The sequence below is a fragment of the Aspergillus versicolor genome, assembly GCF_001890125.1.
Source record: "Aspergillus versicolor CBS 583.65 unplaced genomic scaffold ASPVEscaffold_13, whole genome shotgun sequence".
NCBI lineage: Eukaryota > Fungi > Ascomycota > Eurotiomycetes > Eurotiales > Aspergillaceae > Aspergillus > Aspergillus versicolor.
This window is the reverse complement of record NW_024467536.1, coordinates 410,495-438,209: the sequence shown is the minus strand read 5'-3', so window position 1 is coordinate 438,209 and position 27,715 is coordinate 410,495. Positions and strand designations below refer to the sequence as shown.

Genomic DNA, 27,715 nt, shown 5'->3' with positions numbered 1-27,715 from the left:
GTAGCCGGAACCTGAACTACTCGCAATATGTGTAAATATAATAGACATATCTCCCGCGCCCGAATTGCAGCTGTATCATTTGTGACGTCAACGGCGAAGATATATGGCTGCAGGTAGGGTTTCACCTTAGGCATCCCGTAGTAATCTAGGAAGAAACTGTTTAAGATAAAGGTATATTTAAGGCTGGTGCTTGATTTGCCTGACCACCCACTTCAGAATTCGTCCACAGCACCAAAATGAAGTGTTTTTCGACCTGAGGTCCTGCGAATTCTGGCCGCCTAAGTATTAGATACAGGATTCGCAATCAGTCGTTTAAAGTCCGGTCTTGTCCTGCCAACCAGCTTCATGCTTCGGCGAGCTTCTCAGCTACAAGTCTCTTCAGGTCCCCTGGCGTAAGTTCCCTGATGCCAAGCAGCTCATTGTCTGTCACGTCATATGCTGCACCATAGATATCACCTGCAAGCCCGGTGCCTTTAATCACTTTCATCATGGCTAGCAGGCTAACGTCCCCAGCCGCGATCTGGTCCAGGCCTTCCTGTAAAAGCACAGCTGTGCTAACCTTGTCAGTCGCCGTCCAATTAATACCAGGCCTCAGCTCATTTGCGAATTCAACCAGCTGATTCTGGGTCAAGATAATTTCAGAGATACGCATGACTTTATTCTTGGTGGCTTCGAAGTTGCGCAGAATGCCAGCGACCCCCCTCCCGACCATGGGCATAGACGTGGAGCTGATCCTATTCTCACCATCGTCGAGCGTGGTCACCGTGTGGGTGTCCCAGTCGAGTAAAGTGGGGGTGTTGAGCAAGAAATCCAAAAAGGCGCCGCATCTAAGAACCGTCCACGATAGATCGCCAGCCTCCGCCTTACTCTGGAGATATTTCCGAACCCTGGAGAAGGAGCTGTAGGGGAAAACTTCTTCGAGTTCAGGGTTGGTGGTCACGCTTCCAAACTCGGAGGGTATGAAACGCTTTACTCCAGCAGCGACAGCGGCGTCAATTAGAAGGGGTTGGTTGTCAATGCCTGGGCCGCCCACCATGGACACGACGGCATCAATGCCTTCAAGGGCGCGGGTCAATGACTCCAGAGAGCCAAAATCAACCTCAAAGACCTTGACGCCCGACCGGTATGCCCCTGATTTCTTGCGAGTGAGAATGGTGATCTGGAAGTCTGCCTCAATAAGTGCTTGCACGACTCGAGGCCCGAGGGTGCCAGTTGCCTATACAAGATGTCAGAAGGTTGTTGTTGGCTCTCATAGTTCTTCGGGATTCCTACACCAGCTACCGCGACTGTTTGGATATGGGGCATCTTGGGCAAGACCAGCGCTAGTTTTCTAAAACGATTGAGAGGATAAAAATGAGGTACAGGGAAACTACCAACAGAGCAATCCAAGATAATTTTATATTCATGTTTGAGCCATATTTTCCTCACATCTTTTACAAAGAGTCCGCGCTTTTCCCGCTCCAGATTATGTAAACTCCGCAGGGGGGTCCGCAGATACCGCTTCATACCCCGCCATGCTCCCGACCCTGAGCTCATACATTCCGCACTGGGCTCCTTGAACTTGACCGATTGAACTCGAGCCCAATCTTAATGGATACCCGACGTAGCGTGAACCTTGCCAGAAAGGCCTGCATGAGATGTCGGTCCCAGAAAAGGCGATGCGACAGGTCTATTCCTGAATGCGGACTCTGTCGGAGGTGAGTGCATGGGGGCAATGCTGTCATCCACGTGCTCATACAGGCTCTAGGCGGCATCAAACGTGTCAATATGAGACACGGGTACTACCACCTCCGAGTCCGCTTTCATCGTCCCCATTGTTCAATGCAGCGCTTCCCTTGGAGACGGTGCGGCCGGGCCATATCAAGGCTGATATTGTTGATAGACTCGGATCAACGCCTGGAGTTACTTTCTCAACATACGACCAATCAATCCATCCTTGGTTTCCTATTCTCTCTAAAGCCTTTCGGAATAGGCTCCCGCAATCCTGGGACGAAGTTTCCCTAGATTGCGCACTTCTTGCATTCTGCATTGGTTTACTTTGCACCACCCCACATTCCTCTTCAGGAGACGAAAGTGCGCCATCCGAGTTCCAGTCGAGGTACCTCCAGGCCAAGAGCTGGATATCCGCGGTCGAAGGGCTTGGTATTAACTCCGCCGAGATCGTCCAAGCCAGGACTCTGGTAACTCTCTTCGAAGTCGCCCATGGCTTCTACCCGGCGGCCTACATCTCTATAGCGGCTACTGCCAGAGCGGCCGATGCGCTTAGAGCGTACCCATGCACACAGCCATCGGCTTTGCCCACTGATCATGTAGAACCAGAAGAGACCGTGCTAATTAAATATGCTATCCGCATTCTGGACAGGTGCATGCCTCTCTCTACCCTATGAAATCATTATTCTACGATATACTAACCCTTGATAGATACATAACAATACACTCCGGACCTTACCCCTCTCTTACTCGCTCCCTCGCGGAAAACATTGATAGTCCAAAGCGAACTTTCTGGCCCAGTGGCCACGAGGAAGATGCCGGAAGTGCTATATGGCGATTTTCCCGTACATTCGAAGCATCAACCCTCCTTGATAACATACACAACGCGTTACACAACCCCACTGCCGAACGGGCATTCAATATCGAAGAGGTGCAGCTGTTGGTTGAGACTTCAAACAGCCTGCGCACGATTTTGGCCGAGGAGGTTGTACACGCAGACGAGATATACTCTGGCGCAGTGGCCCTTTGCGATACGTTAGTTGATCCAGCTTCCCCCCCCCCCCCCCCCCCCCCCCCTTCACTCTTCTTAGTACCACTTGTCTAGATAATATCCATGCTAACCATGTATGCTGTGTTTCGTCGCGCAGTGGACTCCTCCTAGCCTACGAAAATGGGTCCAAACTCCAGATCAGCGACGAAGTGACTGCGAATTGCCATTCACTTGGTACGTTGTTCCTCGACTCGGTGCTTACAAGTATAACCGACGCAATCTCCCCCTTTGTCAGCAGCCCTGCTGTACAGGCCATAGACCTTGATCGTCTCCCTCCATTTGCACTTTTCTTGGTGTACAAAGCAGCGGTGGTAGTAACAGAGAGGGTATGGCTGGCTCCGGACTCGAGTAAGGAGGCATTGAGGAAGTTACAAGTACTCAGGGGGTTTCTGAGCCTGGTGGGTGCGAGATGGTTATGCTGCAGTACGTCGATCGATCCCCATAACATAAACTTTACCCATACTAACGCAGAACTGATTTTCTGGACTTAACTGACTGAGAACGTGAGGGAAATAGAGCATTATATCCACCTTCTCAACGAGGATACAACGCCGCGAACTTTGAAAGCTATAGAGCGGCAATCATACCTCGACTAACTATCCGCGTTAACAAGGTGACTCCTCTACTTTACGGCACGAGGAAATTTTCTATGTTTACTGGGACGGGGGATACTCCAGAGAACCGACGGAAATTTTAATCCCAACCCTGCCGGCGAAGAACATGCTGTATGTGGACTTTTATATTCCCCGCAGTCTGTAATACCTTAAACCTCAAGAGTCAGGGCAGAAGCCGATTCCCAAGATATGCTTAGATTTCGCTCCAGTTCACCTATTATATTTTTCATTTCGCATAAAGAAAAAATACTTGCTATCGAAGTAATCTTGTAATGTAGAATTTCCCGCTTCCATATCTGTAGATTGAAACATCCGTACGTTGCCGACAGATCACCAGCACCTAAGGCTTGAAGGTGATCGGCGTTGCCAACTTGTTGAGCAGCTGGGAAAATTAGCAGTGGCATGATATGTAAATATTAGACTACGTACCCATTTCTTAAGCTCATCTTCCTTTCCAGCATCTCGGAGCTCCTGGAACAGGGCGTCGGTGTGTTCTATACCCCAATTAGCCGACACACGGCACCACCACGAGGAATGCATACCAGCAGTCCTGTGTAGCACATCAGATGTAGCACTGTCTCCATCAAAGCTCTCAATGAAAGCGACAGCCTCAGGGTCATTGCCGATCTGGCTTAGGTCGAAGAGGACGGCTATATGCGTGAGTGGATTGCCAATATTCCAGGTTATTAGACACATACCCTGTTTCTGATAATTCTTTGCCTTAAGCTCCTTCTTAGACTCGACAATTGCCTTTCGAAACTCATTCGAGTTCTCTTTAGACGGAACACCGTCGGTAATCGTCAATACCAACACCGGACGCTGCAAGACATCTTTGTTAATAACATCATAGACCATCGGCTGCAGGATCTTCTTCTTCAAATTCGTCCCTATCTCCGTCCATCCCTCAGGAGTGAAATTCATGCGCTGCTCTACACCCTGCGATCGCAGGTTATTCGCCGTCGAGTCCTCCTTGTTGATGAAGCGGAGGTGCACGCCCTTGTTGTCGCCCACAAGCGTCGTAGCAACCTCTGTCATCAGTGTGACCAGAGCCCTTGCACGGACCATTCTATTGTCTTCAGTCATTGAGCCGCTGTCGTCTATACTACGAGAGCCTTTTTCTTGTTTTCTGTCTCCTGTGCTGGGGGGATATACCAATGTACAGCACTGGCTGGTACAGCGCAACGCGGGCCAGCTTCATGAGCATGGGCGGGCTGCTCAACGGATTCGCCACGTCTCTCCTCAGGACAGCGGCCTTTTGGGCGATCTCCTGTACGTGCGGATCACCGGGCGCGAAGAAGTCGTCAAGTCCGCTATCCTGGATTATATTGCTGATGTTGTGCTTGAAGTCTTCGACGGTTTGGGGGTCGTCAATGTCCTGGTGCAAATGATTAGCTTAGGCTTTATACCATATAAAGGGCTAGCTGGGTGGGTTCATACTGTTCCCGGTGCTGGCTTCGAACCAGCAGGTGTAGGGTTCGCCTGGTTATTAGCAGACCGGATGACATTCTGGATAATATTCTGCACGCCGGGCCATTTCTCCGCGTAGGCTAGAGCAAAGAGCAGCGCGCTGACAAGCAGCTGGGCCAGGGCAGAGCCAATACTGCTCCGCTGGCCCTTTGGCACAAGTGCATTCTTCATGGCATTGTTCGTGCTCTGGTCTGCAACCGAGACCGCCGTCTCCCCGCGGTCATTCGTCCTGGTCAACGACGCCCCGGCATCAACGAGTAGCTGAACAACCTCAGGGTCTCGTCCCTGCGTGATAGCCACCATAAGTGGAATCTCATTGTTCCACTCGGGACTGGAAGCGTCAACGTCGGGCTTTGGGTTCTGCTCTAGGAGCAGCTGAACGATGCGCCGTCTGTTCTGCTTTGCGTTTGCCGCGAGGAATAGAGGGGTGCGGCCATCGCGGACGGGTTGGTCAGCTGTAGCGCCGTTCTGTAGGAGTAGCTTGACGACGCTGGGATGGCCGTTCTTTACAGCGAGGGCGAGGGATGTGAAGCCGTTCTTGTCTTCGACATTGATGGAGACGAGGACGAGGTATTTCTGGAGAGAAGCTCTAGTCAGGGTTCCTTCCTGGGAGTCGCCGTGGAGGGTCATCTTGCTGCAATTTGTAGAAGAGCAGTATAATTGAGGATTGCTAGTAATCCGAAGTGATTATATCTGTGGTCTTGGGCTTCCGGCCTGTATGGTGATTTTTATGCCCGCCCTCGGGGATTCCATACACTGTAGTCCTCTACCATTTCCATACGAAGACGTATTGTAACTGTGTTGTATCACGGTGAATACCAGGTCGGATGACCTCAAAAGGTGCATGAAGTGGAATCTCGGCGACAACAAACTATGAACACAGCCAGCCACCAAAGCCCCATGGCTGGGCTGGCTACTGTTGGCAGGCTCTAGATCGTGGTAGCCAGCACCAGCATCGCCGTTATATGGCTAGCTGATGTCTGTGAACCAGGATCTGCAGCATGCAGAACTCATTCTCATGGCTGTGAGTGGTTTTGGCATCCATTTCGGGCATGGGTTCATGCAGTCATGAACCATTCGGGGTCGAGCAGGGATGGCGTCTCCTCGTAACGTCGCCCTCTCGGCTTCACATACTCGAGTTGGACGGCTTGTGCGTTGTGCATATTCAGCTCTGCCATCCTGGGCCTGACTTTCTTCCAGGATCCGGTTCCTTCGGATATGCCAACGTTCCAGGCCTTTTTTATTGATCTCCTACTGAGACCCATGTTGGCTGAGTAGACTCTGGCAAAGTCAAGACCAGACACTATGGTTTACAAGTTCTATCCCATCACTGGAATAGCCGCTGGAAAGGGGCCTAACGGCGAGGTTCCTCTTCGACAGGACATCGAGGTGTGGAGCTCAAAGCCTGAGAACCGGACACAGGTGGTTCTATTTCTCAAGGCATTGAAGCGTTTGCAAGATGTGCCGCCCGAGAATCGCGATTCGTTCTTTCAAATAGCAGGTATGGCTGTCTTCAGCTTAATCCTCTTACCCTAGGGCTAATAGTTGGGTCGGTCCAGGTATCCATGGCATGCCATTCACTTCATGGGATGAGCCCTTCGAGACCGAAGAGAATATCGGTGTCAAGGGGTACTGTACCCATGCCAACACTCTCTTCCCATCATGGCATCGGCCTTATTTGCTTCTATACGAGGCGGGTAGTCCATTCCCCCCATATGCTTTCCACATTAACAACCAATACAGCAACAAATATACGAGGTCATGATAAACCAGATCATACCGGGCTACCCAGAGGAGCATCGAGAGGCCTTGCGCACTGCTGCGGACACCTGGCGACTCCCATACTGGGACTGGGCTGTCCACCCTAGAGTCCCCTGGTTGGCGTCCGAACCTGAGCTTCAGCTATCGCTGTTTGACGAGCTGGAGACTCTACAGAATCCACTGTACCAGTTTCGCATGCCGGACGGAAAGCCGATGGAGGCGCACAAGGTTGGCGATGTTAAGGCCTTGGGCGAGGATACGGTCTACTCGGTGCGGTATCCCATATTATTCATAATCTAACATGAAGCTCACACCTCTAGTACGGTAAATGCATCGCTACCAGCCGGTGTCCGACAGAGGAACAGTCACAGGCCGACAGCAAGGACTGGATCCAGGGGGTCGTCAATAATGAGGAGGTAGAAAAGCTCTTGAGCCAGCATAGCGCAGTGGATGGGAACAATTACGGGGCTGCAGCAGAATTGGTCTACCGACTGCTCACATACCCTATTGACTACAAGGAATTCGCGACCACGGCTGTTGAAAAGGACAGCCCAAAGGTCTCTGCCGATGTGAATATCGAGTTCATCCATAACAACATCCACTGGTGGGCAGGGGGTGAAGGTGGCCATATGTCCCAGATCCCCGTCGCGACGTTCGACCCAATCTTCTGGCTTCACCATTGGTAAGGCCTGTTTCTCCTGTACTCTCTCACTGCTAATTATCCAAGCAATATCGATCGTATATTCGCCATCTGGCAGGAACTGAACCCTGACAAATTCTTCACTGATGGATATCGAGGCGACTTTGACCAAAAGGTAATCGGGCTGCCAGAAACAGTGACGCCAACAACACCTCTGCGGCCATTCCACAAAGACGAAGAAGGGAACTACTGGACTTCTCAGGAAGTTCGAGACTTCCGAGCCCTAGGGTACAACTATCCCGATCTAGACTCCGTGAAGCCGGATTCCGTAGCAGGTTTTAATGCCGACGCCTACAAGACAAAGCTACTGGAGCAAATCACCTTGAAGTACGGTGTTTCTCGGCTTGAAGCACTGACCCAGCTGGAGCTATCCAAGGCTGGAGTTGGCAAGCCGCTCCCTGAGGGAATGCGCGAGGTTGATGGAGGCATCGCCAGTAACGACTTGGCTATCAGTATTCGCTATTCCAAGTACGTGCCCTACATGTTAGGAGATCCCCACTAACGGTATAGGTTCGCCTTTGGCGGTCGTGCTTTTAATATCGAGATATATCTGGAGCCTGCTGATGGCAGTGGACGCCACTTTACTGCAGCTGAATATGTGACCAATGTGTATAACTTCAGCACTCCTGCCACCAGAGACGGGCAGGAGGTCTGCAGTAACTGCACTGACCTCGAGGCGCGAGATGTCAGACTCACTGCGTACGTCCCCATAACGCCGATTCTGAATCGCCTTATCTTAGAGCAGCGACTGTCTTCTCTCAAGAAGGACGATGTCGAGGCTATACTAAAGCGCCTCTACTGGCGGGTCACAATGGTCAGTTAACCCTCATCCAGCTTCGCCACATACTGAGAAGCCCAGGCCCGCAAACCTGTCCCAGAAGACCAGTGGGGACAGTTGAACCTTCAGATCCTTGTTTCGATGGCCGAGATGTCGCACAGTAAGAACCCAGAGACGCCTTCAAAGACCGAAACCGAGCCAGAGGTGCTCCCAGATGTCGGACAGCCAGAGCCTCCACGGCCCATAGAGCCACCCAAACCACCAAAGTAGGTCATTCGGTCAGGTATTAGGCAAATGCTAATCTTAATATAGCCCTATTCTGCTTGTTGGAGAGACCTTGAAGCTCAACCAGGCCGTCACAGCCGGGCACTCCATCACCGTTCAGTCTCCCGTATTCGATATGACGGCTCCCTTGAGGCGAGACAGGAATCGCATCGCGTTCATTAGCTATGACGACAGCAGCGAGGAAATAGACGACGACAATTTCGACGCCGTCGTCAGCATCAACATCATCCGCAGGCTTTCCCTCATCCAGATCCAGACCAAGGCTGCTGGAGATAGCTGGGAACGAGTTCGTGACATGCCCTTCCCTCTCTGGCTGCAGGGTCAAAGTCTCCAAATCCGCATCGACATCAAGGACAATACATACGAGGTTTATGTTAATGGTACCCACCTTTGCTCTGTTGACAACAAGTTCGGGAATAAGGACATTACTCACGTTCAATATGATGTGGATGGTGATTCTCCTGCTTTGGCTGGGCAGTTGGATGTGATTACTGCGTAGTACTTTCCATGGGCATTGTTTCAATTTCAATATTAAACTGCGCATTAGCTTGCTTTATTGGTTTAAAGCTGTTACAGCTAAACATTCTTGTTGTTCTTTCACCGCAGCTTCAATGAACAGACTCTATGTGGCATACACTGCTCCCCATTTATTTATCCTCTAATTCCGGAACATACTCCTTACTTACGTTCTGTATGGCTCCTTTATGGTCGTGTAACTCCTATTCTTTATTTCTGTAGCTCAGTTCATCCTTCACTCTTTCAGCCACCTTTCAGCCACCGGCTTTGACGGTCTCGACCCCTGCACTGTCCCAATATATAAGCCTTCACATACACCCAACCTCTGCGTATTCTTTGCTTATATCTCACTTCATTCTTCTAACTACATCCAACCGAGCAATATGACACTCCGAACCACAAAATGCGCCAACTGCAGCGCTGAAGCAACTGTCCAGTGCGGAACCTGCATGGAAGCCCCCGAGTATAAACCCGGCGACTCCATCAACACCTTCTACTGCACCGTCGCCTGTCAAAAAGCAGATTTCCAGAATCACAAAACACACTGTCGAATCCGAGCCCAGCGGAAACGGCTTCTGCGGGCCGCAATTATCCTCAAAGCAGCCCTGCTCATCTACAGCGAGCCATTCTACGGGAGAACAATCGTCGCGCTCGACAGGCTGGATAAAGTCCTAGCTCTCCCTTCCAACGGCGGCGTGGTCTACTATCCCCCTCTTGATCCAGCCTCGTTTCTTCCAAATCCCTCGCCGGCGCAGAGGGAGGCTGTTCTCATGTACTCTGTATGCGGCGGGGTGGCCACTCGCTTAGTTTGTCGCTTGATGCATAAGCTTCTAGCTAGCCTTCCGTGTGTCGTTAAACAGGTCGAGGTCGTTGTCGAAACGCCATCGCCCAAAACAAGACTCCTCCACAACCCGCAGCTGGTAGGCCAGGAGCATACTGTGCTGAAGGTCGAGCTCCTCTTCGGGGGTGGCACATGGATCATTGACCCTGCGGCTGCGCAGTTTGGAGTACCCGATGTGCTATTTCCTTATGATAAGTATATTTCAGACAGAGACGCAGACTTCGTTGGTGAACCGGAGACGTACAATGTCACCGAGACGGAGGATATTGACTACGTGCTGCACGAGCTCACGACGCCGGTGGGGGGCGATATGCGAGATGCGCTAGTATCGGAGCGTCCGCGACGTGTTCGTCTTGCGTCCTTTGTCAATACCCAGGTTGGAAATGATATTTTGCTCGGGTCTACTGCTGAGTTTGAGGCGAAGGTGGAAGCTTTCAAGGAGGCGTTGAGGTCGCATATGGCTGCTGGGTCGGAGTGATGTCTCTAAATAGTTATTTTATCCCTGTTTATAAATGGTCCTGTAAATACCTATCTCAAGTATACTCATTAAGTATAGCAATTAGAGAGTATATACCAACTTCCCACCACTGACCCTGTTAGCCCTCAACTCATCCAGCCCCTTTAGTATGCCTTCAAAGCCATCACCCCCCTTGTTAACAATCGTTCTAGGGGCCTTCAGCTTCCCATCCGCCAAAAGACCCCTCGAAATCTCCCAGAACTTCTTCGCAAACTCAAACTCCTCTAGATCTGGTAGCCACTCTTCCCACTTCACAAACCGCTCGCCGAAAATCGTGTACATAATCGTCGTGTAAGGCCCGTCGACATTGGCATTAATGGAATAAACCTCCTCTTTATTCACAGACATGATCGCCGCATACTTCCCTCCCTCGCTGCTCAGTCCAGCGGCGATGATCGACCCCCCGCTGCCCGTGCAGTCCCACGCAAGTTTGAGGCTGTTCTTCGTGTATTTCCGGATATCGGGGCCGGCTGTGGGTGACTTGTAGTCGAACACTTCCTCAGCCCCGAGAGACTTGAGGTACTCAAAGTTATGGGGTGATGATGTCGCAATAACCTTCAGCCCTGAAAGACGCGCGTATTGGATCCCGTAGATACCAGTTGCCGTGCTGCCACCGTGGATAAGGATATACTTGTCTGAAGCCTGGACGTCGCCGGTAGGTAACGGTAGGCCAAGTGTTCGGTATAGACCTTGGCCCTGGACGGGTTAGATTTCTGTCGTCAGTAAAAGGGGGTGCTTCGAGGACACTTACAACCGTGCCAACAGAAATCCCAAGCGTAGCAGCATCCTCGTCACTGATATTATCAGGCGTCCTGATTTGAAGATCGCCTTTCGCGACAATGTAATTTGCGAATGCCCCGTTTTCGTGCTGGGTGCGGTCACTGTATATTGAACATAATCAGCATCTCCGTATAACTCATACAACAAGCCTCTGTAGCAGGAATTCTGTACAGTGGTGTACTGACCTCCCATGGACAACACCAGTAATCCGATCCCCCTTTTTGAATGCCTTCTGGACCTTATGGCCCACGGCCTCAACGATGCCAGCGTAGTCACATCCAGACCGCGTTCCGGGGTCGGTGTTTCCATAGTCGATATGTTTCCAGTCTGTAGGGTTAAGGCCGACGGCGTTCACTTTGACGAGGACGTAGTCATCGCGAAGCTTGGGGATGGGCACATCTTGGATAGCGGCTTTGCCTTTTTCGACGTATACAATTGCCTTTGTCGTCATTGTTGCGATGAGCGGAGTGGATAATTTGGCTGTTGCTGTTGTTGGGTGTCGTGGGATAAAAGTTGGTCTTGAAATCTGTGTAAAGACAGACTTTGGTATTTTTCTTGAGATTTTCATGTTATCATCCTTTTGGAAGAGTAGCTATCGTCCTTATATACCTTTGTGCCAGGTAATCATGATGGTTGTAAGCCACGGATTTGAAGCTATCCAACCCCGACGATTTGTCATCATTACAAAGAAGTCGCATCACGCCATACGTATGGCTTATCGGGAGAATAGAAGTTGTGAGGGTATTATGAGGATTATATGTTTCATTTTATAGCGATTTGTATATTTTGTCGCCGGAATAGAACGTGGTGCTGTTCTGAGTGTTACCAAAGTAGTGTGCTGTTGGGGTATATATCCGACATGAATATAACCAACAAGGGTGTCAATAACAGCCTCGTACAATCATAAGTCAGACTTAACAACATAAAACCCAATTTAGACCGAAAATTCATTAAGCTTGGCTAAAGTATTCTAACTATTCCCAACACAACCCAGTTACTTCACCCTGCCCTCCTTAATCTCAATACCAACCCTAACAATGCGAGAACGTAACCTCATCCCAAAGCACATGCGCCTCAGTAACATCCCCAGAAAAGCTACAAAGGCTAACAAGGTTCAAAGTGGTATCAGTAACAGTAGGAGTGACAGTGCCATTGAGAAGCATCCAGTTAGCTGCATCCCAGATAAAGTCCGAGGCGATAGCACCGGCCTCTGGATCATCCCCGAGATGCGCGCTAACGGTGCACGAGTTCACGCTTGAAATGCGGTCGCGCAGACGCATCCACAGGAGCAGGTTATAGGGCTTGCTAGTATCCAGGCCGGTTAGGGGCTGCGAGACCGTGCCGGTTGGGTTTGAGACTGTTGTTGTTATGTCGCTGGATTGGTTAGTAAATAGCACCTAGTCTTTAATATCAAGAAGAGAGGGTTACAGGAGGCTAACGCCGGAGTAGGCGATAGGGTCGGCGAGGACATTCGCGACGGAGCCTGGGGTGACGGTCAGGGGGCGAGGCCGGCTTCGAAGCCAAAGTTGCTAACGGTGTTGCAGGACATGGTAGCTGGGATTTCGGTCACTGAGAAGTTGTTTTGTTGTGAGTGTGTTGATTGAGACAGATGAGGAGGGAGGCTGGTTTAAATAGACGAGTTGGCGAGTTTATATTGTGTAACTCTATAGATCTATGAATAAGATGCAGTGCGTTGAGTCGAACATATCCAATGGCGGCGGGTACTACATATACTTCAAGACAGGTCGTATCCCCTATGATTAACTCGTTAGGCCCCTAAACTAGTCAGCCATATCCTTGTCTAGCCCAATCGTCTAGATCTGAGCTGGGCGCCTTATATGTATAATTGAACTTCGTTATGCAGAGGCTTGCCAGCAGGTGTACAACAAAGTGACCATGGCCTATCAAACCCCAGTCCTGAAAGCAATGGGAGAGAAATAGACGACCAGCTTGGATATTCAGATAGAGCTGACCGTAAGTCTACGGTGAGACACCCAGCGCACGATACTTCTACTTTGAGCTGCGGGCTGACAATGGCGTCTGCTGTAATTCTTGGCCGCGCAAACTTTAGAACATATCAAGTAAGAACCTTCAAGCGGTCATAATTTGTTTTGGTATTTCAGTGAGCCGAGAATCTAGTGACCATGGTCCCAGACTTGCTGTTCGTTGAGTGAGATGGTTATCCGCCATATGTTGTTGACGGAAGAACATACAATCTGAAACTAGGCAGTTTGTGTCTACAAAGAAGAGGTCGAGGCGTAACACATGTTTCCCTACATAGCCTGATATCCTTCGAGTTCGGGGTTGAGGTTCAGTTACTGGGTTACTTGTGCTCTTCATCCTAAGTTTGTATATACAGTGGGTATGCTGGAATGGCGGTATATATTCTAGTCTATTCGTAATGTACATAGCCAACACATTACATCATGATCGTTTTATATCATCAAGCCCCATCTTAATGCCCAGGGACCTTATAATTCGGAGGAATCCGATACTGCCCAGCACAAGAGCCCGGCGACCTGCACCGGTCCAGATTACAGCGTCCATAAAGGCGACAATAGCATTCCTGCGCAGTAGGACAGGCCGCCCTATTCAACTTTTCCAGCTCAAGCCCTCCATCAACAGCACCTCCACCACCGCCGACATCCAGAAACAAGATATGCCAGATATACGAAATAATCCGGCCAGCAACGCGATCATCTTTCGGCGCAACACCCTCGCGCCGACGAATAACCCTCGAGTTCGAGTCCGACTTCCCACCGACACCTGAACTCGGGCTCATCCCATCTAACAGCCACTGCCGCAGCGCAACATATTCGCCGCGCGTATGGCTGCGCACCCTCTCGCGCGACACAACAAACTGCGCACAGCACTGTGACCGCAATGTCTCATGTCTACCCAGCTTCTCCCCGGAGTCACTACCAAAGATAGCCAGCAGCGCCTTTGGAAGCGCCGCGTCAGACGCCGCGTGCGCATCCCAGGGATCCACGGACGACTGGAACGCCATCTGCAGACTCCCCTGCGGTGGGGCATTGGCGGCGCATGTGCTCACGCTCCAGTCGCAGCGGAGATTATGGTATCCGGCGGGCTCGAGTGCGGATTCGACGTTAAGACGGTCGAGGAGGTATGCGTTGTCGTAGTCGGGAGCGTCATTGTGCCAGGCCCAGCGGTTCCCGTGGACGAAGATGGCGCCAGAGGAGGGGATGGTGTCGTAGTTGTCTATCAGGAAGGTGAGGTAGGCCATGGACTCGTGGGCACGGTTTGCGGGGACGCGGAGGGAATCGGCCTTGTCATTTTCGTCGGTCGAGGCGTCGACGTCGTAGATGCAGAGGTGGTATTTTTTGGCGAGGGACGAGGAGGTGAGCCAGGAGGTGTCGCCGTCAGATTTTACGTGGGAGACGACGAGGGCGGGCTTGGAGGACTTGGAGAGGCCCGGACAGCGCCCGCGCGACTCGGGGAGCGTGTCGGCGCTGGTTTGGTAGCGGACTTTAGTCCATGAGAAGGAGCGCTGGGTGGGTGGAGGTCTGTTGAGGAGGAGGAGCAGGGCGAGGATGGAGGCGAAGATGGCCAGGTGGGTGACGGTCCGCCGGGTTCGTCGATGCATTGGGAGAAGTTGAGAATGCGAAGAGAGAAAAGAAAGACAGCTCCAGCTCCAGCTCTGCGCAGACTCCAGTGGGGGAAAGCCGGATGGGCCGGCTGCACAGAGCGGGTGCTCTCTGCATGGCCAATCAGACGTAGTGCCTCCAACCTTGGCACCGTTAGTGCAGCGATTGGCGATTCAGGGTTCACCAGTTGGCCTTGCTATAACAGTGTACTCTGTATACTTGAGAGCAGTGCATCGTCTGTACGGCACTAGAATTGCAGTCGTCGTGAAGTGGTGCAGAACCACGATAACAGAATCTGTACACCCTACATGGTAGATAGACTTGTTCTTGGCTAGTGGGTCTATTCTTCGTTGCCGAAGCTTCTTTATTGCTTAACAAATCTGAACCAAACACATCCAATTCCAAATGCAAGGGGTCGGTATTCAACATTAACCTTGGTGGTTCTGGACCCGGCATCGATAGGAAAATAGACAGGAGTTCGAGGGAGTGTTATAATACCGACTGAAATAGGCTGGGTTAACTGGAAAATGAATTGAACCCAGGGACGAGTTGGTCGATATTGGCTGCCATTTGCCAATATGGATAGTCGCAGCGGGATGTAGCGAAAAGAAAATATAACAGTGCTGCACAATGTGCTCATCAGCAGAGATATTCAGTCCTGCAAGGGATCGTCCTGGAATTGATCAACTATGTTGCGCACCGGGTCGCGGTCTTGAAGCGGTCGCAATGTGGTATTTATCTGGATGACGTCGAGCAGCCTTGCTAGAGAATTCTACCAGTACTCGGACGAGTGTATATACATAGGCCTTTCTGAGTAAACGGAGATAATCTCGATGGGAGACTGGATTGTTGTGTTAGGAAAGGCCTGCATAGCATAAGATGAATAAACGGATGACTAATCTTGCACAAGCAATTTTGCTCCGCTCTCCGTTGCGATCAACAGCTCAGTTCACCTTCAAACCCGGTCTGGCAGGGAATTCGAAATCACAGGAATCCTCTCGGTCAGAAATGACAGTTGCCTGACAGCTAATAATAGCGACAGTGCAGAAATGGGTTCCTGGTCTCTGGATGGCAGTTTCAGCAACCGCCGTTGTGGGTCACGCCATGGACTAACACAACAACAGATCCAGGCGCTTAGGTGACAGCCACTACCATGCACAATAGCCTCTGCAAGAAGACGGCGTCTTATTGTCAGGCTGGGATGTGTCAAAGAGCCTCCACGTGAATTCCCAGGCAATGAACACGAGCAGCAGATGAGTGGGCTGTCAAGTGCCAGACTCCCGTCAATGGTGACGAGTCACCTCACGAACGGTGCCTGAAAGGAACTGTTTCAAACGCTCTGGACAATGACTTGTCAGACAGTTCCATCAATGACCCAGCCGTGCATTTGCTAGCAGTGTTACTGGCGAATCGCCTGCGGGGCTGAGCACCGGGCGCTTCCCATGACGCCCAGGATCCGCCTTGTTCACACTCCGATATAATGAGCCTTTGTGCCGCCGCTGGCAAACTTTGGCTGATTTCTAACAACCTTTCTCTTCTCTTCGTGATGTAATTTTTACCATTTACACTTGTCCACCTTAATTTACGGAACGTTCGAACTTCTCGTGTTACTCCGCCCATCATGCCGCAGAGCGGGAGAGATGAGGGATGGCTTCGTGCCTGGTGCACCAAACACGATATCGCTGCAGACGAGTTCCAACCACAGTTACCACTAATATCCACCTATTCGTTGTCGACGCAAAAGGAAGACGAGGATCAGGCCAATCTCCTCCTTACCCAGGCCTCTGAAATACGAAGAACCGGCGAATCCAAAACAACCACAGTTCCTGGGAAGGTAAAGAAGGACAAATGGAGTTACGAGGACTACTGCGGTGTCCTCACGGAAATCGTGAATGCGTCAGGGTCAGTTGGAGTCGCAGAAAGCGTCTGGAACAGCCTTCAACTGCAGAAGCCGAAGAAGGCTCGGACAGGTCGATTCGCGCGGCGGCAACAGGCTGGAGATGAGGAAACAGACGATCTACTTTTCCTTCTCCTCTGCAGCACAATGCGATACAAGGAGACGGCCATGTTCCACTTCCTCGCCAACTCTGCCAGTTCCGATGTGGTCAATAGAATGCTCCCAACCGCTCTCCAAATGCGCAGCCAACGAAATACCCAGATTCTCCTGGAAGAGAACGCAGATCCGAATACTTGTTCTGAAGAATTCATAACGCTCGTCAGGGCTGGAGACGATGAGTTTGTCCGCCTCCTGCTTCAATCCCAAACGCCTATCGATATTGCGATACTCACCTCTGCCCTTCCTGACGCCGTCCAGCGTGGAAATATCGGCGTCGTCCAGCTTCTCCTAGCCCACGGCGCGGATGCAAATTCCGATAGCGGGATTGCCATGGAGAAGGCCATTCGGGCAAAACGTACCGATCTTGCTCTGTTGATGCTCATGTCTCCGAACCCTCCCTTACCGGAGACTCTTGCGCCTATTGTCTCGTATGTCTTTTTCAAGATGGAAATTCTCCAAGATAAGAAATACAGCCTCATCGAGCTGCTTCTCAACGGCGGTGCTACTGGTGGATCTGTCTCTCTTGCCTTGGGAGGCGCAGTCCTTCAGCGCTGGACTGAGGTGGTAGAGCTGTTTATTGACAAAGGTGTCTCCATCAACTACAATAAAGCGGAAGCATACCGACATGCTGTCCACCAAGTCGATCTTGAAATGCTTCGTATTTTGAGCAGGGGAAAACTGGACGACGACCTGGCTTCGGAACTTTTCGGTGAAATCGACCAGACGAAGTACGGTAGCTCGATAACAAACGAAAAGTGGCATGCACTGGCGGAGCTTCTTCTTGATCAAGGTGCGGCCGGGGACGTGGTTGACGAAGCATTGAATCAACGTGTCGAAAAGAGAGATCTTGCTGGTGTGAATCTTTTACTACGAGAAGGCGCTTCTGTCGACTACGCCAACGCCGCTGCACTTGATAAAGCTGTAGCATCCGAGAATGAAGAGTTCATTGACGCTCTGCTCCAGTATCAACCGGCCGCACAGTCCGTCAACACTGTCTTCGATCGAGTCGACAGGCTCTCACCAGACGTTAAACTGCGCATAACGCGAAAGCTTCTCGATGCTGGAGCTAACGGAACTGCGGTTAACGATATCCTCAAGAACGCCATGACTCAACACACCGGGGAAAGGGACCGCGAATTCATTCAGATACTGGTCGATGGCGGCGCCGATGTTGGCCAAGGGAAAGGCTATCTACTTCAGCTCGCTGTGCAGTCTTCCGATGATGCTACTTTACAAATTTTGCTTCTCGGATTTCCCGTGCCCACCATTCTGTCATCTTGCATACCCCTTGCCATAGACCTGACCGAAACCCAGAGGTACAAGATAATACATATGCTCCTCCACGCTGGCGCTAGGGGTGATGAAGTCTCCCAGGCGCTCGTGGACAGCATTGACGGGACGTCCTCTGGGTGTCAGTTAGCATCCCTCTTGCTGGCCACGGGAGAAGCTAATACTGGCTTCGAGAGTGGAAGGGCATTTAAGAAGGCGATCGAATCACCAAATATCGACTTTATCGAGCTCCTCGTACAGTACAATCATCTCCAAGAATCCGACTTTTGCGCATCGCTCCTTGTCGCAATTGGCCTCCTGCAACGCGATAGGACTCGGCTGGAGAAAATCCGCATCTTGCTCATGAGTGTTCAAGAGCTGTCTGGCGGAACAGGGCACGCAGCCCTCCGCCATGAAATGGAAGGCCTAAAGCGACGAGATGACCAGACTCTCGGGGTCTTACATATGCTACTAGAAGCCGGGGCAGATGTCAACCACAACCAAGGCCGCGTCTTCGTCGATGCCATCGAACTGGGCTTGTTCGAATGCTTCAAGCTGTTCCTCGCCACCCATCCATCCTTTCAATCTCTGGAAAATGCGTTTGAGAATGCTCTTTCCATTGCCCTTCGTGCAACCCTACCTCTCGATCTACGATACCTGCAAGAACTACTTGCGACCGGCATGCCGCAGGCGGCCCTCGACAAGGCATTATTACGCACTACCGAGGAGCGAAATGAAGTGCTGGCCCTCCTTGTTTTGCGGCACGGTGCATCTGTTAATTACCAAGACGGTGCCGCAGTGCGTCATGCTGTTTCTAAAATTGACCTCGAATTGCTCGCCCATCTCCTACGACACGATCCTGCTGCTGTCACGCTCAACTGCGGTTTCGCTAAAGCCATGACACTGCACGATATCCGCGCAAAGCATGACTGCTATCAACTGCTTCTCAAGGCCGGGCCAGTATCTCAGCGACTTCTTGAAGAGGCACTTGTTGCTTCCGCTGATGGCGGATGGATGCACGCTGCAATTTGCGAGCTCTTGCTCAACCACAAAGCCACCCCAAACTATGCTGCGGGTTCACCGTTGTGCCGCGCTATTAGGTCTGCCAACTACAAAGTCGACTTGATAAAGCTGTTCCTACGATACAGAGTTACGGAAGAAGCTGTTGCAGCCGCGCTGGGTGCTGCATTTGAAACCCTACAGGGCGAGACACGCATTGCTACCATGGACCTTCTTCTTGCTACCCAGAAGCCGCAATTGACACTTGACCAGCTACTACTGAAATCCGTATGTACTTCGTACTTCCAAGAATTCCATGTACTTTAGACTAACAGTTCCAGGTACATGCCCCTCACTGCGACCATAAGCTCATCCAGTGTCTCTTGAAAGCCAATGCTTCCATCTTCTACCAAGGTGGTGAATGCATTCTACACGCCGTCATGATCAACGATATACAAACCCTGCGCATTCTCGAGCCGTACTTGCACGGACATTCCGGCGTCTCGGAGATATTCATGACAGTATGGGGCAATGGGAAACGAGCAAACTCGCCCCAGGAGGAAGCAGTGCTATCGCTCTTGGTATGTGCCGGTGCTTCGGGAGAGGCCGTGGATATGGCACTCCTGGAAACCGTCAAGACTGTTTCAACTACACCATCCGGATTTGCCTTTATCGTTAATCTGTTGAATGCGGGTGCGGATGTCAACTACTGCGAAGGAGCTTGCCTCGTCGAAGCAGCAACGCAAGCCAATGTGCACATCATCAAGGAGTTGCTCGCTTATGGCCCTCGTCGTTCTAACACGACCCGTGCTTTTCCACTGGTTTTTAGATCTGGTGTTGACGCACAAAGCCTTCGCGAGATCGCTGTTGCTTTTTGCTCTCACAGTTCTGCTCCTGACCTCACCTATGACCATCCAACCTGTGGTCCAGTTCTATGTCTGATGCTTCACACCTATCCCAACGAGGCAGAGCTGCTGCAGTATCTCATTGATAAGGGCAGCGTTGTCGACCCAGTTGTTAAGGCGACACTGCCGCTGTCACCAAGCGAGGAGAAAGTATCATTGCTCTGTTGGGCTCTTGCGCAAAGCAAAGCAGCTCTTCGTGAAGATGTTGTCGAGATTCTCATTAAATCCGGAGGTAGATTACCCGCTCAATTTTACCCGTACTATACTAACTATCCCAGCGGACGTCAACTTCCAAGCAGCTTTATCCCAAAGCACACCCCTCCAGCTCGCCATTGTCGGCTCACGCGCTCAATCCGTCGCAGCCCTCCTGCAATTTCACGCCGACCCATCACTCGAATCAAATGGGATCTCACCATTATCCCTCGCTGCATCAATCGGCGACACTAACATTGTCCGCCAACTCGTCAACGCCGGCGCGGCCCCAGGCGACGGCAGTCTCCACGAAGCCGCCAGAATGGTTAATGTTAGCGTTCTCCAAGTCCTGCTCATCGAAGCCAAACAGCGCGACTACCCGTGCTCGCGCTTCCAAGGACGCACCGCCCTGGCCGAGCTATGTATGACAGCAGGCAACAAACCAACCAGCCAGCTCAAGGCCGCCATGTCGCTCCTCAAGAACAACGGCGACTTCCGACGCAAATCAAAGGGCAAGTCAGTCCTGCACTTTGCGCTGGACCATCCAAACGCCATCCTCGTCTCCCAGGCCCTGCTCGATGTCTTCATGAGCGAGTATGTCAATGACGACTTCAACGTCTTCGAGGACGGCCGGTACCGCTACTCCCCCCTCGCATATGTCTCACGCGGTCTGAACAAGGCACCACCCACCCAACGCACCGGGCTCACCGACCTCCTTCTTGAATTCGAATGCCGCGACCGCTTCTGGGCAGCCGAAGGCGAGCAGCCCGTCGACATGGTCGGCGCACCGGAGGAGATCATGCGCGTCCTGAAAACCCAGAAACAGCGACAGGCGCGCATCCAGGAAGAAGACGAAGACCACGAGCGCCGGCTCATGCGCCGTCGTGCTGAGCAGGCTGAAGAACTCTCTAGTCTACGGGCGCGTCATAATCTCACGCTAGACCATACGAGGGAAATTGCTAGTGAGACCGCGCGCCTTGAGCACGAGACTGCCTCCCGCCAGGCAACCATCGCGTCGCAGCGCTATGACGCTGAGCTGTCGTATATGCGACAAGTGACCGACCTTGCGAATAGGCGGAAGGATGACTCGAATTACCGGGAAATCGAGCATCGCCGGCAGCTTGCGCTGATGGAGAACTCGCAGAGGGACGAGAGTTATAATATCGAGAAACAGCGGCGCGAGGAAGAGGCTGCGTTTGTTCAGCACCGCGAGAGACTCCTAACCTCTGGGTATGAAGATCGCGCGAGGATTGATCGGGATCGCTACGCGGAACAGATGCGTCTGTTTGATGCGCAGAAGGGCATTATGGAGATGAATGCGCGGCCGAAGGTGGTGAAGCAGATTGCCTATGAGGCGGACTCGTTGGATTGATTTTGGTTTTTACAATTTCCTATGTTTTTATTTCTTTTCTTTTCGTTATATTATATCCTGACCATTGCATTAGCCTGCGTTGTATTTAATCGAGTTGTTCTTGTATACTGTATACCCCGCTGGTTGTTTCCAGGGTGACGCACGGCCTCACCAGCGTAAGCATAAGCAATAGGCAGACCAGTAGTATACACGTCAGTAATCGACCAGGCATCAACGCCTTTTATCCTGTAGACTATCTATCCGACAGCCCCTCTGCCTCTCCTTTCATCCCATCCCCTCCTTCCATCCCCTCCATAACCACATTAAAAACACAAAACGACACAAAATGACAACCCCCCAAAGCGACATCGACACCATCTGCACGGCCATAAAGTCCGGCACCATAAAATCCATCGTCATCCTCGCAGGTGCCGGCCTATCCACCTCAGCCGGAATCCCCGACTTCCGCTCCCCAGAGACAGGCCTCTACGCACGCCTCGCACCCCTCCAACTCCCCTACCCAGAAGCCATCTTCCACATCTCGTATTTCCGACACACCCCCGAGCCGTTCTACGCTATTGCTGCTGCGCGACACCCGCGGAACCTGAAGCCGACGCTGGGTCATGCTTTCTTGGCACTTCTTGATAGGAAGGGGCTGTTGAAGTTTGTGTTTAGCCAGAATATTGATGGGTTGGAGGTTGATGCGGGGGTTGAGAGGGGGAAGGTGTTGAATGTGCATGGGAATTGGCAGAGTCAGCGCTGTTTCAAGTGTAAGGTTCCTTATCCGGATGGGGATATGAGGAGGGCTGTTAAGCTTGGGGAGGTGCCGAATTGTCCTGTCGAGGGCTGTGGGGGTGTTGTGAAGCCGGATATTGTCATGTTTGGGGAGTCCCTACCCCAGGCGTTTGAGGATAAAAGGGAAGAAGTTATACCCCAGGCGGATCTGATGCTTGTTCTGGGGACTAGCTTGAAGGTTGCTCCTGCGTCGGGGATTCCGAGATTGGTCAAGGAGGGAGTGCCCAGAGTTCTTGTCAATAATGAGGTTGTGGGGGACTTTGGGAGTAGGGGGAGTGATGTTTGTGTGCTGGGGAGCTGTGATGAGGGGCTGAGAGAGATGGCGAGAAAGTTGGGGTGGGAGGGTGAGCTGGACAGTATCTGGAGAGAGGCAGTCGAGAGGAAGGAGAGGGTTGTCAAGAGCGAGGGCTGGGATGAGGAGGGTCCGAGTCTGGACGAGTGTATTCAGAAGGCAGCGGACAGGATGAAGCTGCGTATGGGGGTGTCAGATGGACATCGGAGGATGCTGGAGGGGCATTTGGGCGAGAAGATGGCAGGAATTCTGGGGAGGGCCAATAGAGACCAGCCTAGTTAAGTATACCCGCTACAGTATAAATGAAGCTATACAAATGGAGTGAGGCTCTGGCCACCAAGGTACCATCTCCACAAATTCAGCCAAGCTTTACTCGTCCCCAAATCGAAGGACCTTGAGAGTTGGTCTGATGCTTATATTGACTTTACACCGGAAATGAGCACTGCCTACAAAAGAGGCCAGCGTGGCCACCATTAATACGATCGACATGGCCCCAATCAAGAAGATCGCAGAAGATCGCAGCAGCTTGACTGCCTGTCAGGCACCACCATTCACGACCTTAAATAACGCTCGACATGAGCAATAAAAGGAGTATCGCACAGTAGGCAAACATCATGGAAAGTAAGTGCCCCCCAAGATAGTTCCAGAGCCAAACTAATCGATAGAACTCTCCTCCTGGCTCCTAGGCAAGAAGTCGTACAAAATCCTCGTCCTGGGAGAAGATGGATGCGGCAAGACGACCTTCATCGACAGACTGAAATTCAACCGTGTCCGGAGCCAGCCGAGACTCACGCCCGGATTTTATGTCGAGACAGTGCAGTATCCCATGAACTCAAGCTGGCAGTTATGGGAGCTGAAAAGTGCGACATCCAACCTACATTGTACTGTAAAAACTGACAAAATTAGCAACGCTCAAACATATGCCGGTCCTGCGGCAGCATCTCTCACCCAGTACGCTGGTTCTCTGGCTACATGATTGCGAGAGTGGCATAGATCCCCCAGAGGAGTTCCCATCGCTGCTCCACGAGATGGTGGGAGCTGACTGTCGGAATATCTGGGTCGGCTTGAACAAGCAGGATGCATCGAAAGTTGGAAAGGAGACAATTAGCTATATCAGACAGGCATACCAAGAGGAGCTTTCATTATTTGGTGATAAACTACCCAAGAGAATCCTCCGACAGCGGCTGTGTCCGAAGACAGGAAACGACGACACATTCGAAGTCCTGGAGGAGATCTATACCACCGTGATGAACATCAGCCTGAAACAAGCCAAACAGGTTGATCCAGGGCCTGAGCGAAGGCAGCTTGAGTCCATAGAACAATCCATGGAACAGACACCCGAGGGTCAGAAGTCTCTACTGGAAACAGCCATCACCAACGACACTTGGGACGCCGATGCCTTCTGGGAGTTATTCATCAAGGCAGACCTACCCGTCTGGGGCCACTACTATTATCTAAAAGCAGCATACTATCTCATCCTTTCGTCAGAGAAGAACGCCTTCCAGCAAGCAGCAGATTACAAGCTCCATCTGCAGCGATTACAGGAAAACTGCCCAGACCTCTTCGAGAGGGAAGGTCTCCCCAAAAGCCCCATCGACAGGCCCTTCAACACAAGCGTCACCACCTTCTGGATCCTGAAACTGCAGATCGCAATTCGCGACTACCGGGTGCATACCATGGCCTCGGATCTTCCAAGCCCATCTGACTTCTGTCATGTCCTGCGCCATTCTCCCTCGCTGATGAACAGTTACCCCTGGGACGAATGGTACTCCAGTCCGCCTGCCTTCACATGCGCAAAGGATATCTGGTTTCCACCAAATCTGAAAGTGTTGCCCACGGATACGCACTATCGCAGCGATCCCGCAGTTTTGCCGGTTAGTGATAAATCTCCGGAAAGACTGTTAAGGTATGTATTCGCTGTGCTGCGGTATATCCAGCGGACGGCCGTGCAGCGAGAGGAAACGATCACCCTGGCATTGGGGGCATTCAAACAAGTAACGATGGGCTTGAGAACGCATTATCCCTCACTTCTTCCATACTCCGAGACACAGGCCCGTTTCTGGATACAGATGGTTGACGCAGCGCTGCGAGGGTTAGAAGATGAAAAAGGAACGGACCTCGCTTTTGAAGAGTTCCAGGATATGTTCGATCTGAAACTTGCGTGCTGGGAGAAACATTATTCGAAAATGGTCTGGGATGGCGTCAGCGCGCGTTGGAGCTTTGTTCCGCCTGATCTTGAACCCCTGCCAGATGTTATTTCGCCCGCTAGTTTTGGACAGGAGATTGTTTCTGAGAAGTCAAGTATCTCATTCAGTTCCAATTTGCCGTACACAGAAGAACTCTCGTTCTATGCCGCGATGGTGATCAAACAGACCGAGAACTCTAACCCGGGCCTTCCAATAACCAACCACGCCGACTTGTTGTCCTACCTCTACACAGCCCTGGCAGACAAACAGAGTGCAGGTCAAAGAGTAGAATTGCAGCCGCTTAGCATCGGGAAAAAAGCGCAATCTGCATTCGAAGAACTCTCCTGCCCGCTAGTTGCTGCAGCCACGCACAGAAACTTCTGGATTCAGCAAGTGGCAGCCGCAGTGTTGCATGCAGAGAGGGAGGGGCTGTCGGCATTCTCAGACTTTATCACGAGCAACCTGCGCCTTGCCTGGGCGGGCCTGCCAGGAGTATATTACAGTGCAAGGGTCTGGACCGGCGGGGCCGCAGGGGGGAAGAATGAGATCGTGCCAGGTGATAGACGGAGAGTGCCGAGGATTGTCGACCTGGACCTGACAGAAGACGAGGACTGGGTGCATTGTTGATCAGTATCCCCTGGCAGACAAATAATTGTTAGCACGATGATAACATTCTCCCCCACGATTGTTCGTCGCCCCCTCTTCTTGGCTGTAACCTTACAAAGGGGGACCGGCACACGCGATCTGGCGCTTGGATTGGCACTGCAGCTCTTTGTGCAGTTCTTATCGATGATTTATCTTCTGCCCGCTTGCTTGGCTGCTCCAGCCTGCTTAATTGGCACTGCCAAGTTGCTTGGCCCAGGCACGCGATGTAACTCGACGCGGATTAGACAATCCAGCGATGATCGATCAGGGCTATAAAGCTGCGGTCATCCTTCATTCCCAAAGTCTTTCCGATGCGAGTAGAACAGCGACAGCCATGAAGTCTTCCATTCTCGCTCTCTCCCTGGCCTCCCTGGCCTCGGCCGCAAAGCCCCTTGTCACTCCGGTAAGGACCTGCAGCCAAGTCTCTCAGCCACCCGATCTGCAGCTAACAACCAAACAAAGGAGTCTCTCCAAAAGCAAATCCGGCTGGACGACCTGCTCGCTGGCTCCCAGCAGCTTCAGGACTTCGCGTACGCCTACCCCGAGCGCAACCGCGTCTTCGGCGGCCGCGCGCACAACGACACCGTCAACTGGCTGTACCGCGAGCTCAAGCGCACCGGCCACTACGATGTCTACAAGCAGCCCCAAAAGCACCTGTACAGCAATGCCGAGGAGTCGCTGACCGCGAACGGAGAAGCCTACGAGGCGACCACCCTCACATACTCGCCAAGCGGCAATGCGTCCGCCGAGCTGGCCGTCATCGACTCCCTCGGCTGCTCCGCTGACGCATTCCCCGCTGATGTGGCTGGGAAAGTCGTCCTCGTCCAGCGCGGCGACTGCACCTTTGCTGAGAAATCCGTCTACGCTGCCAAGGCGAAGGCCGCCGCAACCATCACCTACAACAACGTTGAGGGCTCGCTTGCTGGCACTCTCGGTGCGGCCGAAAACGAGCTAGGCCCTTACTCGCCGATTGTCGGCATCTCGCTTGAAGACGGCGAAGCCCTCGTCGCTCTTGCACAGAAGGGCGCTGTAAATATCGACCTGTCGATCGATTCCACACTCGAGAACCGCACGACGTACAATGTCATCGCGCAGACCAAGACCGGCGACCCGAACAAGGTCGTTTCGCTGGGCGGACACAGCGATTCCGTTGATGCCGGTCCAGGGATTAACGACGATGGCTCGGGCATTATCAGTAACCTGGTGATTGCGCGCGCACTGACCCAGTTCCAGACCAAGCATGCCGTGCGCTTCTTCTTCTGGACGGCCGAGGAATTCGGGCTCCTTGGTAGTGATTACTACGTCTCCAGCTTGTCGCCTGCGGAACTCGCCAAGATCAGACTGTATCTGAACTTCGATATGATCGCGTCCCCGAATTATGGACTGCTGCTTTATGATGGCGATGGGTCAGCGTTCAACCTCACCGGTCCACCGGGAAGTGGTGCCATTGAGAAGCTGTTTGAAGACTACTTCGCCGACCTCGGCTACGGCACCGTTGAGACCGAGTTCGACGGGCGCTCCGACTACGAGGCCTTCATCGCGAATGGCATCCCAGCTGGCGGAGTCTTCACCGGCGCTGAGGGGCTCAAGACTGAAGAAGAGGCAGAGCTGTTCGGTGGTGAAGCGGGTGTCTCCTTTGACGTGAACTACCACAAGGAGGGCGACACGTTCGATAACCTGAACCACGAGGCCTACTTGCTCAACTCGAAGGCCACGGCGTTCGCGGTCGCGACGTATGCGAATGATCTGAGTACTATCCCGGAGCGCAACCAGACCAGTACTATCGTGAAGAGGGCGAATGGTGACTTCCAGAGACGCAGACAGTGGAGTACCAAGAGGAGAAGACAGACTGGGCCTGGACACAGCCACACCACTGGCTGTTTCCACGACCGGGTTGATTTCTAAACAACAAGTGATGACAGAATGAAGAGAGAGACGAGAGTGACAACAGAGAACTGTTTGTGTTGTGTACATAGCAGCCCCAGATGTACGCACGTGCGAATATCCAAGGCCAGTCACGTGGACTATTCCCATCTAGCCAATCAGATGAATTGTATCCGCGCACTTAAAAAATCTTCAACTGGCCGTATACCAGCAAAATGAAAAACGTAAATGAGCAAAAAAGAAAGCCCAACGCGGGGCTCGAACCCGCAGCCTTGAGATTAAGAGTCTCACGCTCTACCGATTGAGCTAGCCGGGCTAGTTGATATGACCCGGGACCACCCTTGACTATATATTCCAGGCGTCGCAACATGACGCTATAACAGCGAGTATCAGGTTCTCATATGCTTGCAACATTCAATCCAGTGTCGTTCTTTCTTTCTTCATGAATCTAATAGATAATTCATACACATTCAATTTATCCACTAGGTGCATTCTATTCAAATCCGTCAACTCCGG

General features: G+C 51.9%; 10 protein-coding genes and 1 non-coding gene across 11 annotated transcripts; 6 read left to right on the top strand and 5 right to left on the bottom strand.

Annotated features, from left to right (window-relative positions):
- Nucleotides 1–59: 59 nt before the first annotated feature.
- Nucleotides 60–1,346, bottom strand: ASPVEDRAFT_46796 (aromatic alcohol reductase). Its single transcript, XM_040813644.1, has 2 exons — nt 1,273–1,346; nt 60–1,216 (listed from the first exon to the last, which is right to left on the bottom strand). The coding sequence occupies exons 1-2, from the start codon at nt 1,303–1,305 to the stop codon at nt 344–346; spliced, it is 906 nt and encodes a 301-aa protein (XP_040673255.1). The 5' UTR covers nt 1,306–1,346; the 3' UTR covers nt 60–343.
- A 208-nt stretch (nt 1,347–1,554) lies between these two features.
- ASPVEDRAFT_46794 (Zn(II)2Cys6 transcription factor) lies at nt 1,555–3,616 on the top strand. The gene is made up of 5 exons (XM_040813643.1): nt 1,555–1,697; nt 1,748–2,362; nt 2,422–2,745; nt 2,859–3,184; nt 3,278–3,616. Exons 1-5 carry the CDS (start codon nt 1,591–1,593, stop codon nt 3,355–3,357), a joined length of 1,452 nt encoding a protein of 483 aa, XP_040673254.1. The 5' UTR covers nt 1,555–1,590; the 3' UTR covers nt 3,358–3,616.
- A 99-nt stretch (nt 3,617–3,715) lies between these two features.
- ASPVEDRAFT_33713 (ankyrin repeat protein) lies at nt 3,716–5,472 on the bottom strand (the record flags this gene model as incomplete). The annotated part of the gene is given in 5 exon segments (XM_040810773.1): nt 3,716–3,757; nt 3,805–4,025; nt 4,074–4,508; nt 4,528–4,750; nt 4,813–5,472. 5 exon segments carry the CDS (start codon nt 5,470–5,472, stop codon nt 3,716–3,718), a joined length of 1,581 nt encoding a protein of 526 aa, XP_040673253.1.
- Nucleotides 5,473–6,031: 559 nt separating this feature from the next.
- ASPVEDRAFT_155330 (uncharacterized protein) lies at nt 6,032–9,041 on the top strand. Its single transcript, XM_040808453.1, has 8 exons — nt 6,032–6,343; nt 6,402–6,535; nt 6,586–6,873; nt 6,924–7,285; nt 7,331–7,771; nt 7,814–8,117; nt 8,163–8,347; nt 8,394–9,041. The coding sequence occupies exons 1-8, from the start codon at nt 6,148–6,150 to the stop codon at nt 8,863–8,865; spliced, it is 2,382 nt and encodes a 793-aa protein (XP_040673252.1). The 5' UTR covers nt 6,032–6,147; the 3' UTR covers nt 8,866–9,041.
- Nucleotides 9,042–9,265: 224 nt separating this feature from the next.
- Nucleotides 9,266–10,201, top strand: ASPVEDRAFT_33711 (zinc finger MYND domain-containing protein; the record flags this gene model as incomplete). The annotated part of the gene is made up of 1 exon (XM_040810772.1): nt 9,266–10,201. One exon carries the CDS (start codon nt 9,266–9,268, stop codon nt 10,199–10,201), a length of 936 nt encoding a protein of 311 aa, XP_040673251.1.
- An 81-nt stretch (nt 10,202–10,282) lies between these two features.
- On the bottom strand, nt 10,283–11,471 carry ASPVEDRAFT_56854 (zinc-binding alcohol dehydrogenase family protein; the record flags this gene model as incomplete). Its single annotated transcript, XM_040815264.1, has 3 exons — nt 10,283–10,936; nt 10,992–11,121; nt 11,206–11,471. The coding sequence occupies 3 exons, from the start codon at nt 11,469–11,471 to the stop codon at nt 10,283–10,285; spliced, it is 1,050 nt and encodes a 349-aa protein (XP_040673250.1).
- A 580-nt stretch (nt 11,472–12,051) lies between these two features.
- Nucleotides 12,052–14,754, bottom strand: ASPVEDRAFT_155327 (DUF3431 domain-containing protein; the record flags this gene model as incomplete). Its single annotated transcript, XM_040808452.1, has 3 exons — nt 13,559–14,754; nt 12,449–12,503; nt 12,052–12,394 (listed from the first exon to the last, which is right to left on the bottom strand). The coding sequence occupies exons 1-3, from the start codon at nt 14,622–14,624 to the stop codon at nt 12,052–12,054; spliced, it is 1,464 nt and encodes a 487-aa protein (XP_040673249.1). The 5' UTR covers nt 14,625–14,754.
- A 1,492-nt stretch (nt 14,755–16,246) lies between these two features.
- ASPVEDRAFT_141900 (uncharacterized protein) lies at nt 16,247–22,766 on the top strand (the record flags this gene model as incomplete). Its single annotated transcript, XM_040807783.1, has 5 exons — nt 16,247–19,237; nt 19,291–20,086; nt 20,133–21,408; nt 21,600–21,645; nt 21,666–22,766. The coding sequence occupies 5 exons, from the start codon at nt 16,247–16,249 to the stop codon at nt 22,764–22,766; spliced, it is 6,210 nt and encodes a 2,069-aa protein (XP_040673248.1).
- A 166-nt stretch (nt 22,767–22,932) lies between these two features.
- Nucleotides 22,933–25,580, top strand: ASPVEDRAFT_367236 (uncharacterized protein). Its single transcript, XM_040811273.1, has 3 exons — nt 22,933–23,105; nt 23,150–23,344; nt 23,391–25,580. Exons 1-3 carry the CDS (start codon nt 23,099–23,101, stop codon nt 25,295–25,297), a joined length of 2,109 nt encoding a protein of 702 aa, XP_040673247.1. The 5' UTR covers nt 22,933–23,098; the 3' UTR covers nt 25,298–25,580.
- Nucleotides 25,581–25,649: 69 nt separating this feature from the next.
- Nucleotides 25,650–27,220, top strand: ASPVEDRAFT_56851 (M28 family metallopeptidase; the record flags this gene model as incomplete). Its single annotated transcript, XM_040815263.1, has 2 exons — nt 25,650–25,718; nt 25,778–27,220. 2 exons carry the CDS (start codon nt 25,650–25,652, stop codon nt 27,218–27,220), a joined length of 1,512 nt encoding a protein of 503 aa, XP_040673246.1.
- A 222-nt stretch (nt 27,221–27,442) lies between these two features.
- ASPVEDRAFT_t133 lies at nt 27,443–27,515 on the bottom strand. The gene has a single exon. It is a non-coding gene; the product is annotated as a tRNA-Lys (tRNA).
- Nucleotides 27,516–27,715: the final 200 nt, after the last annotated feature.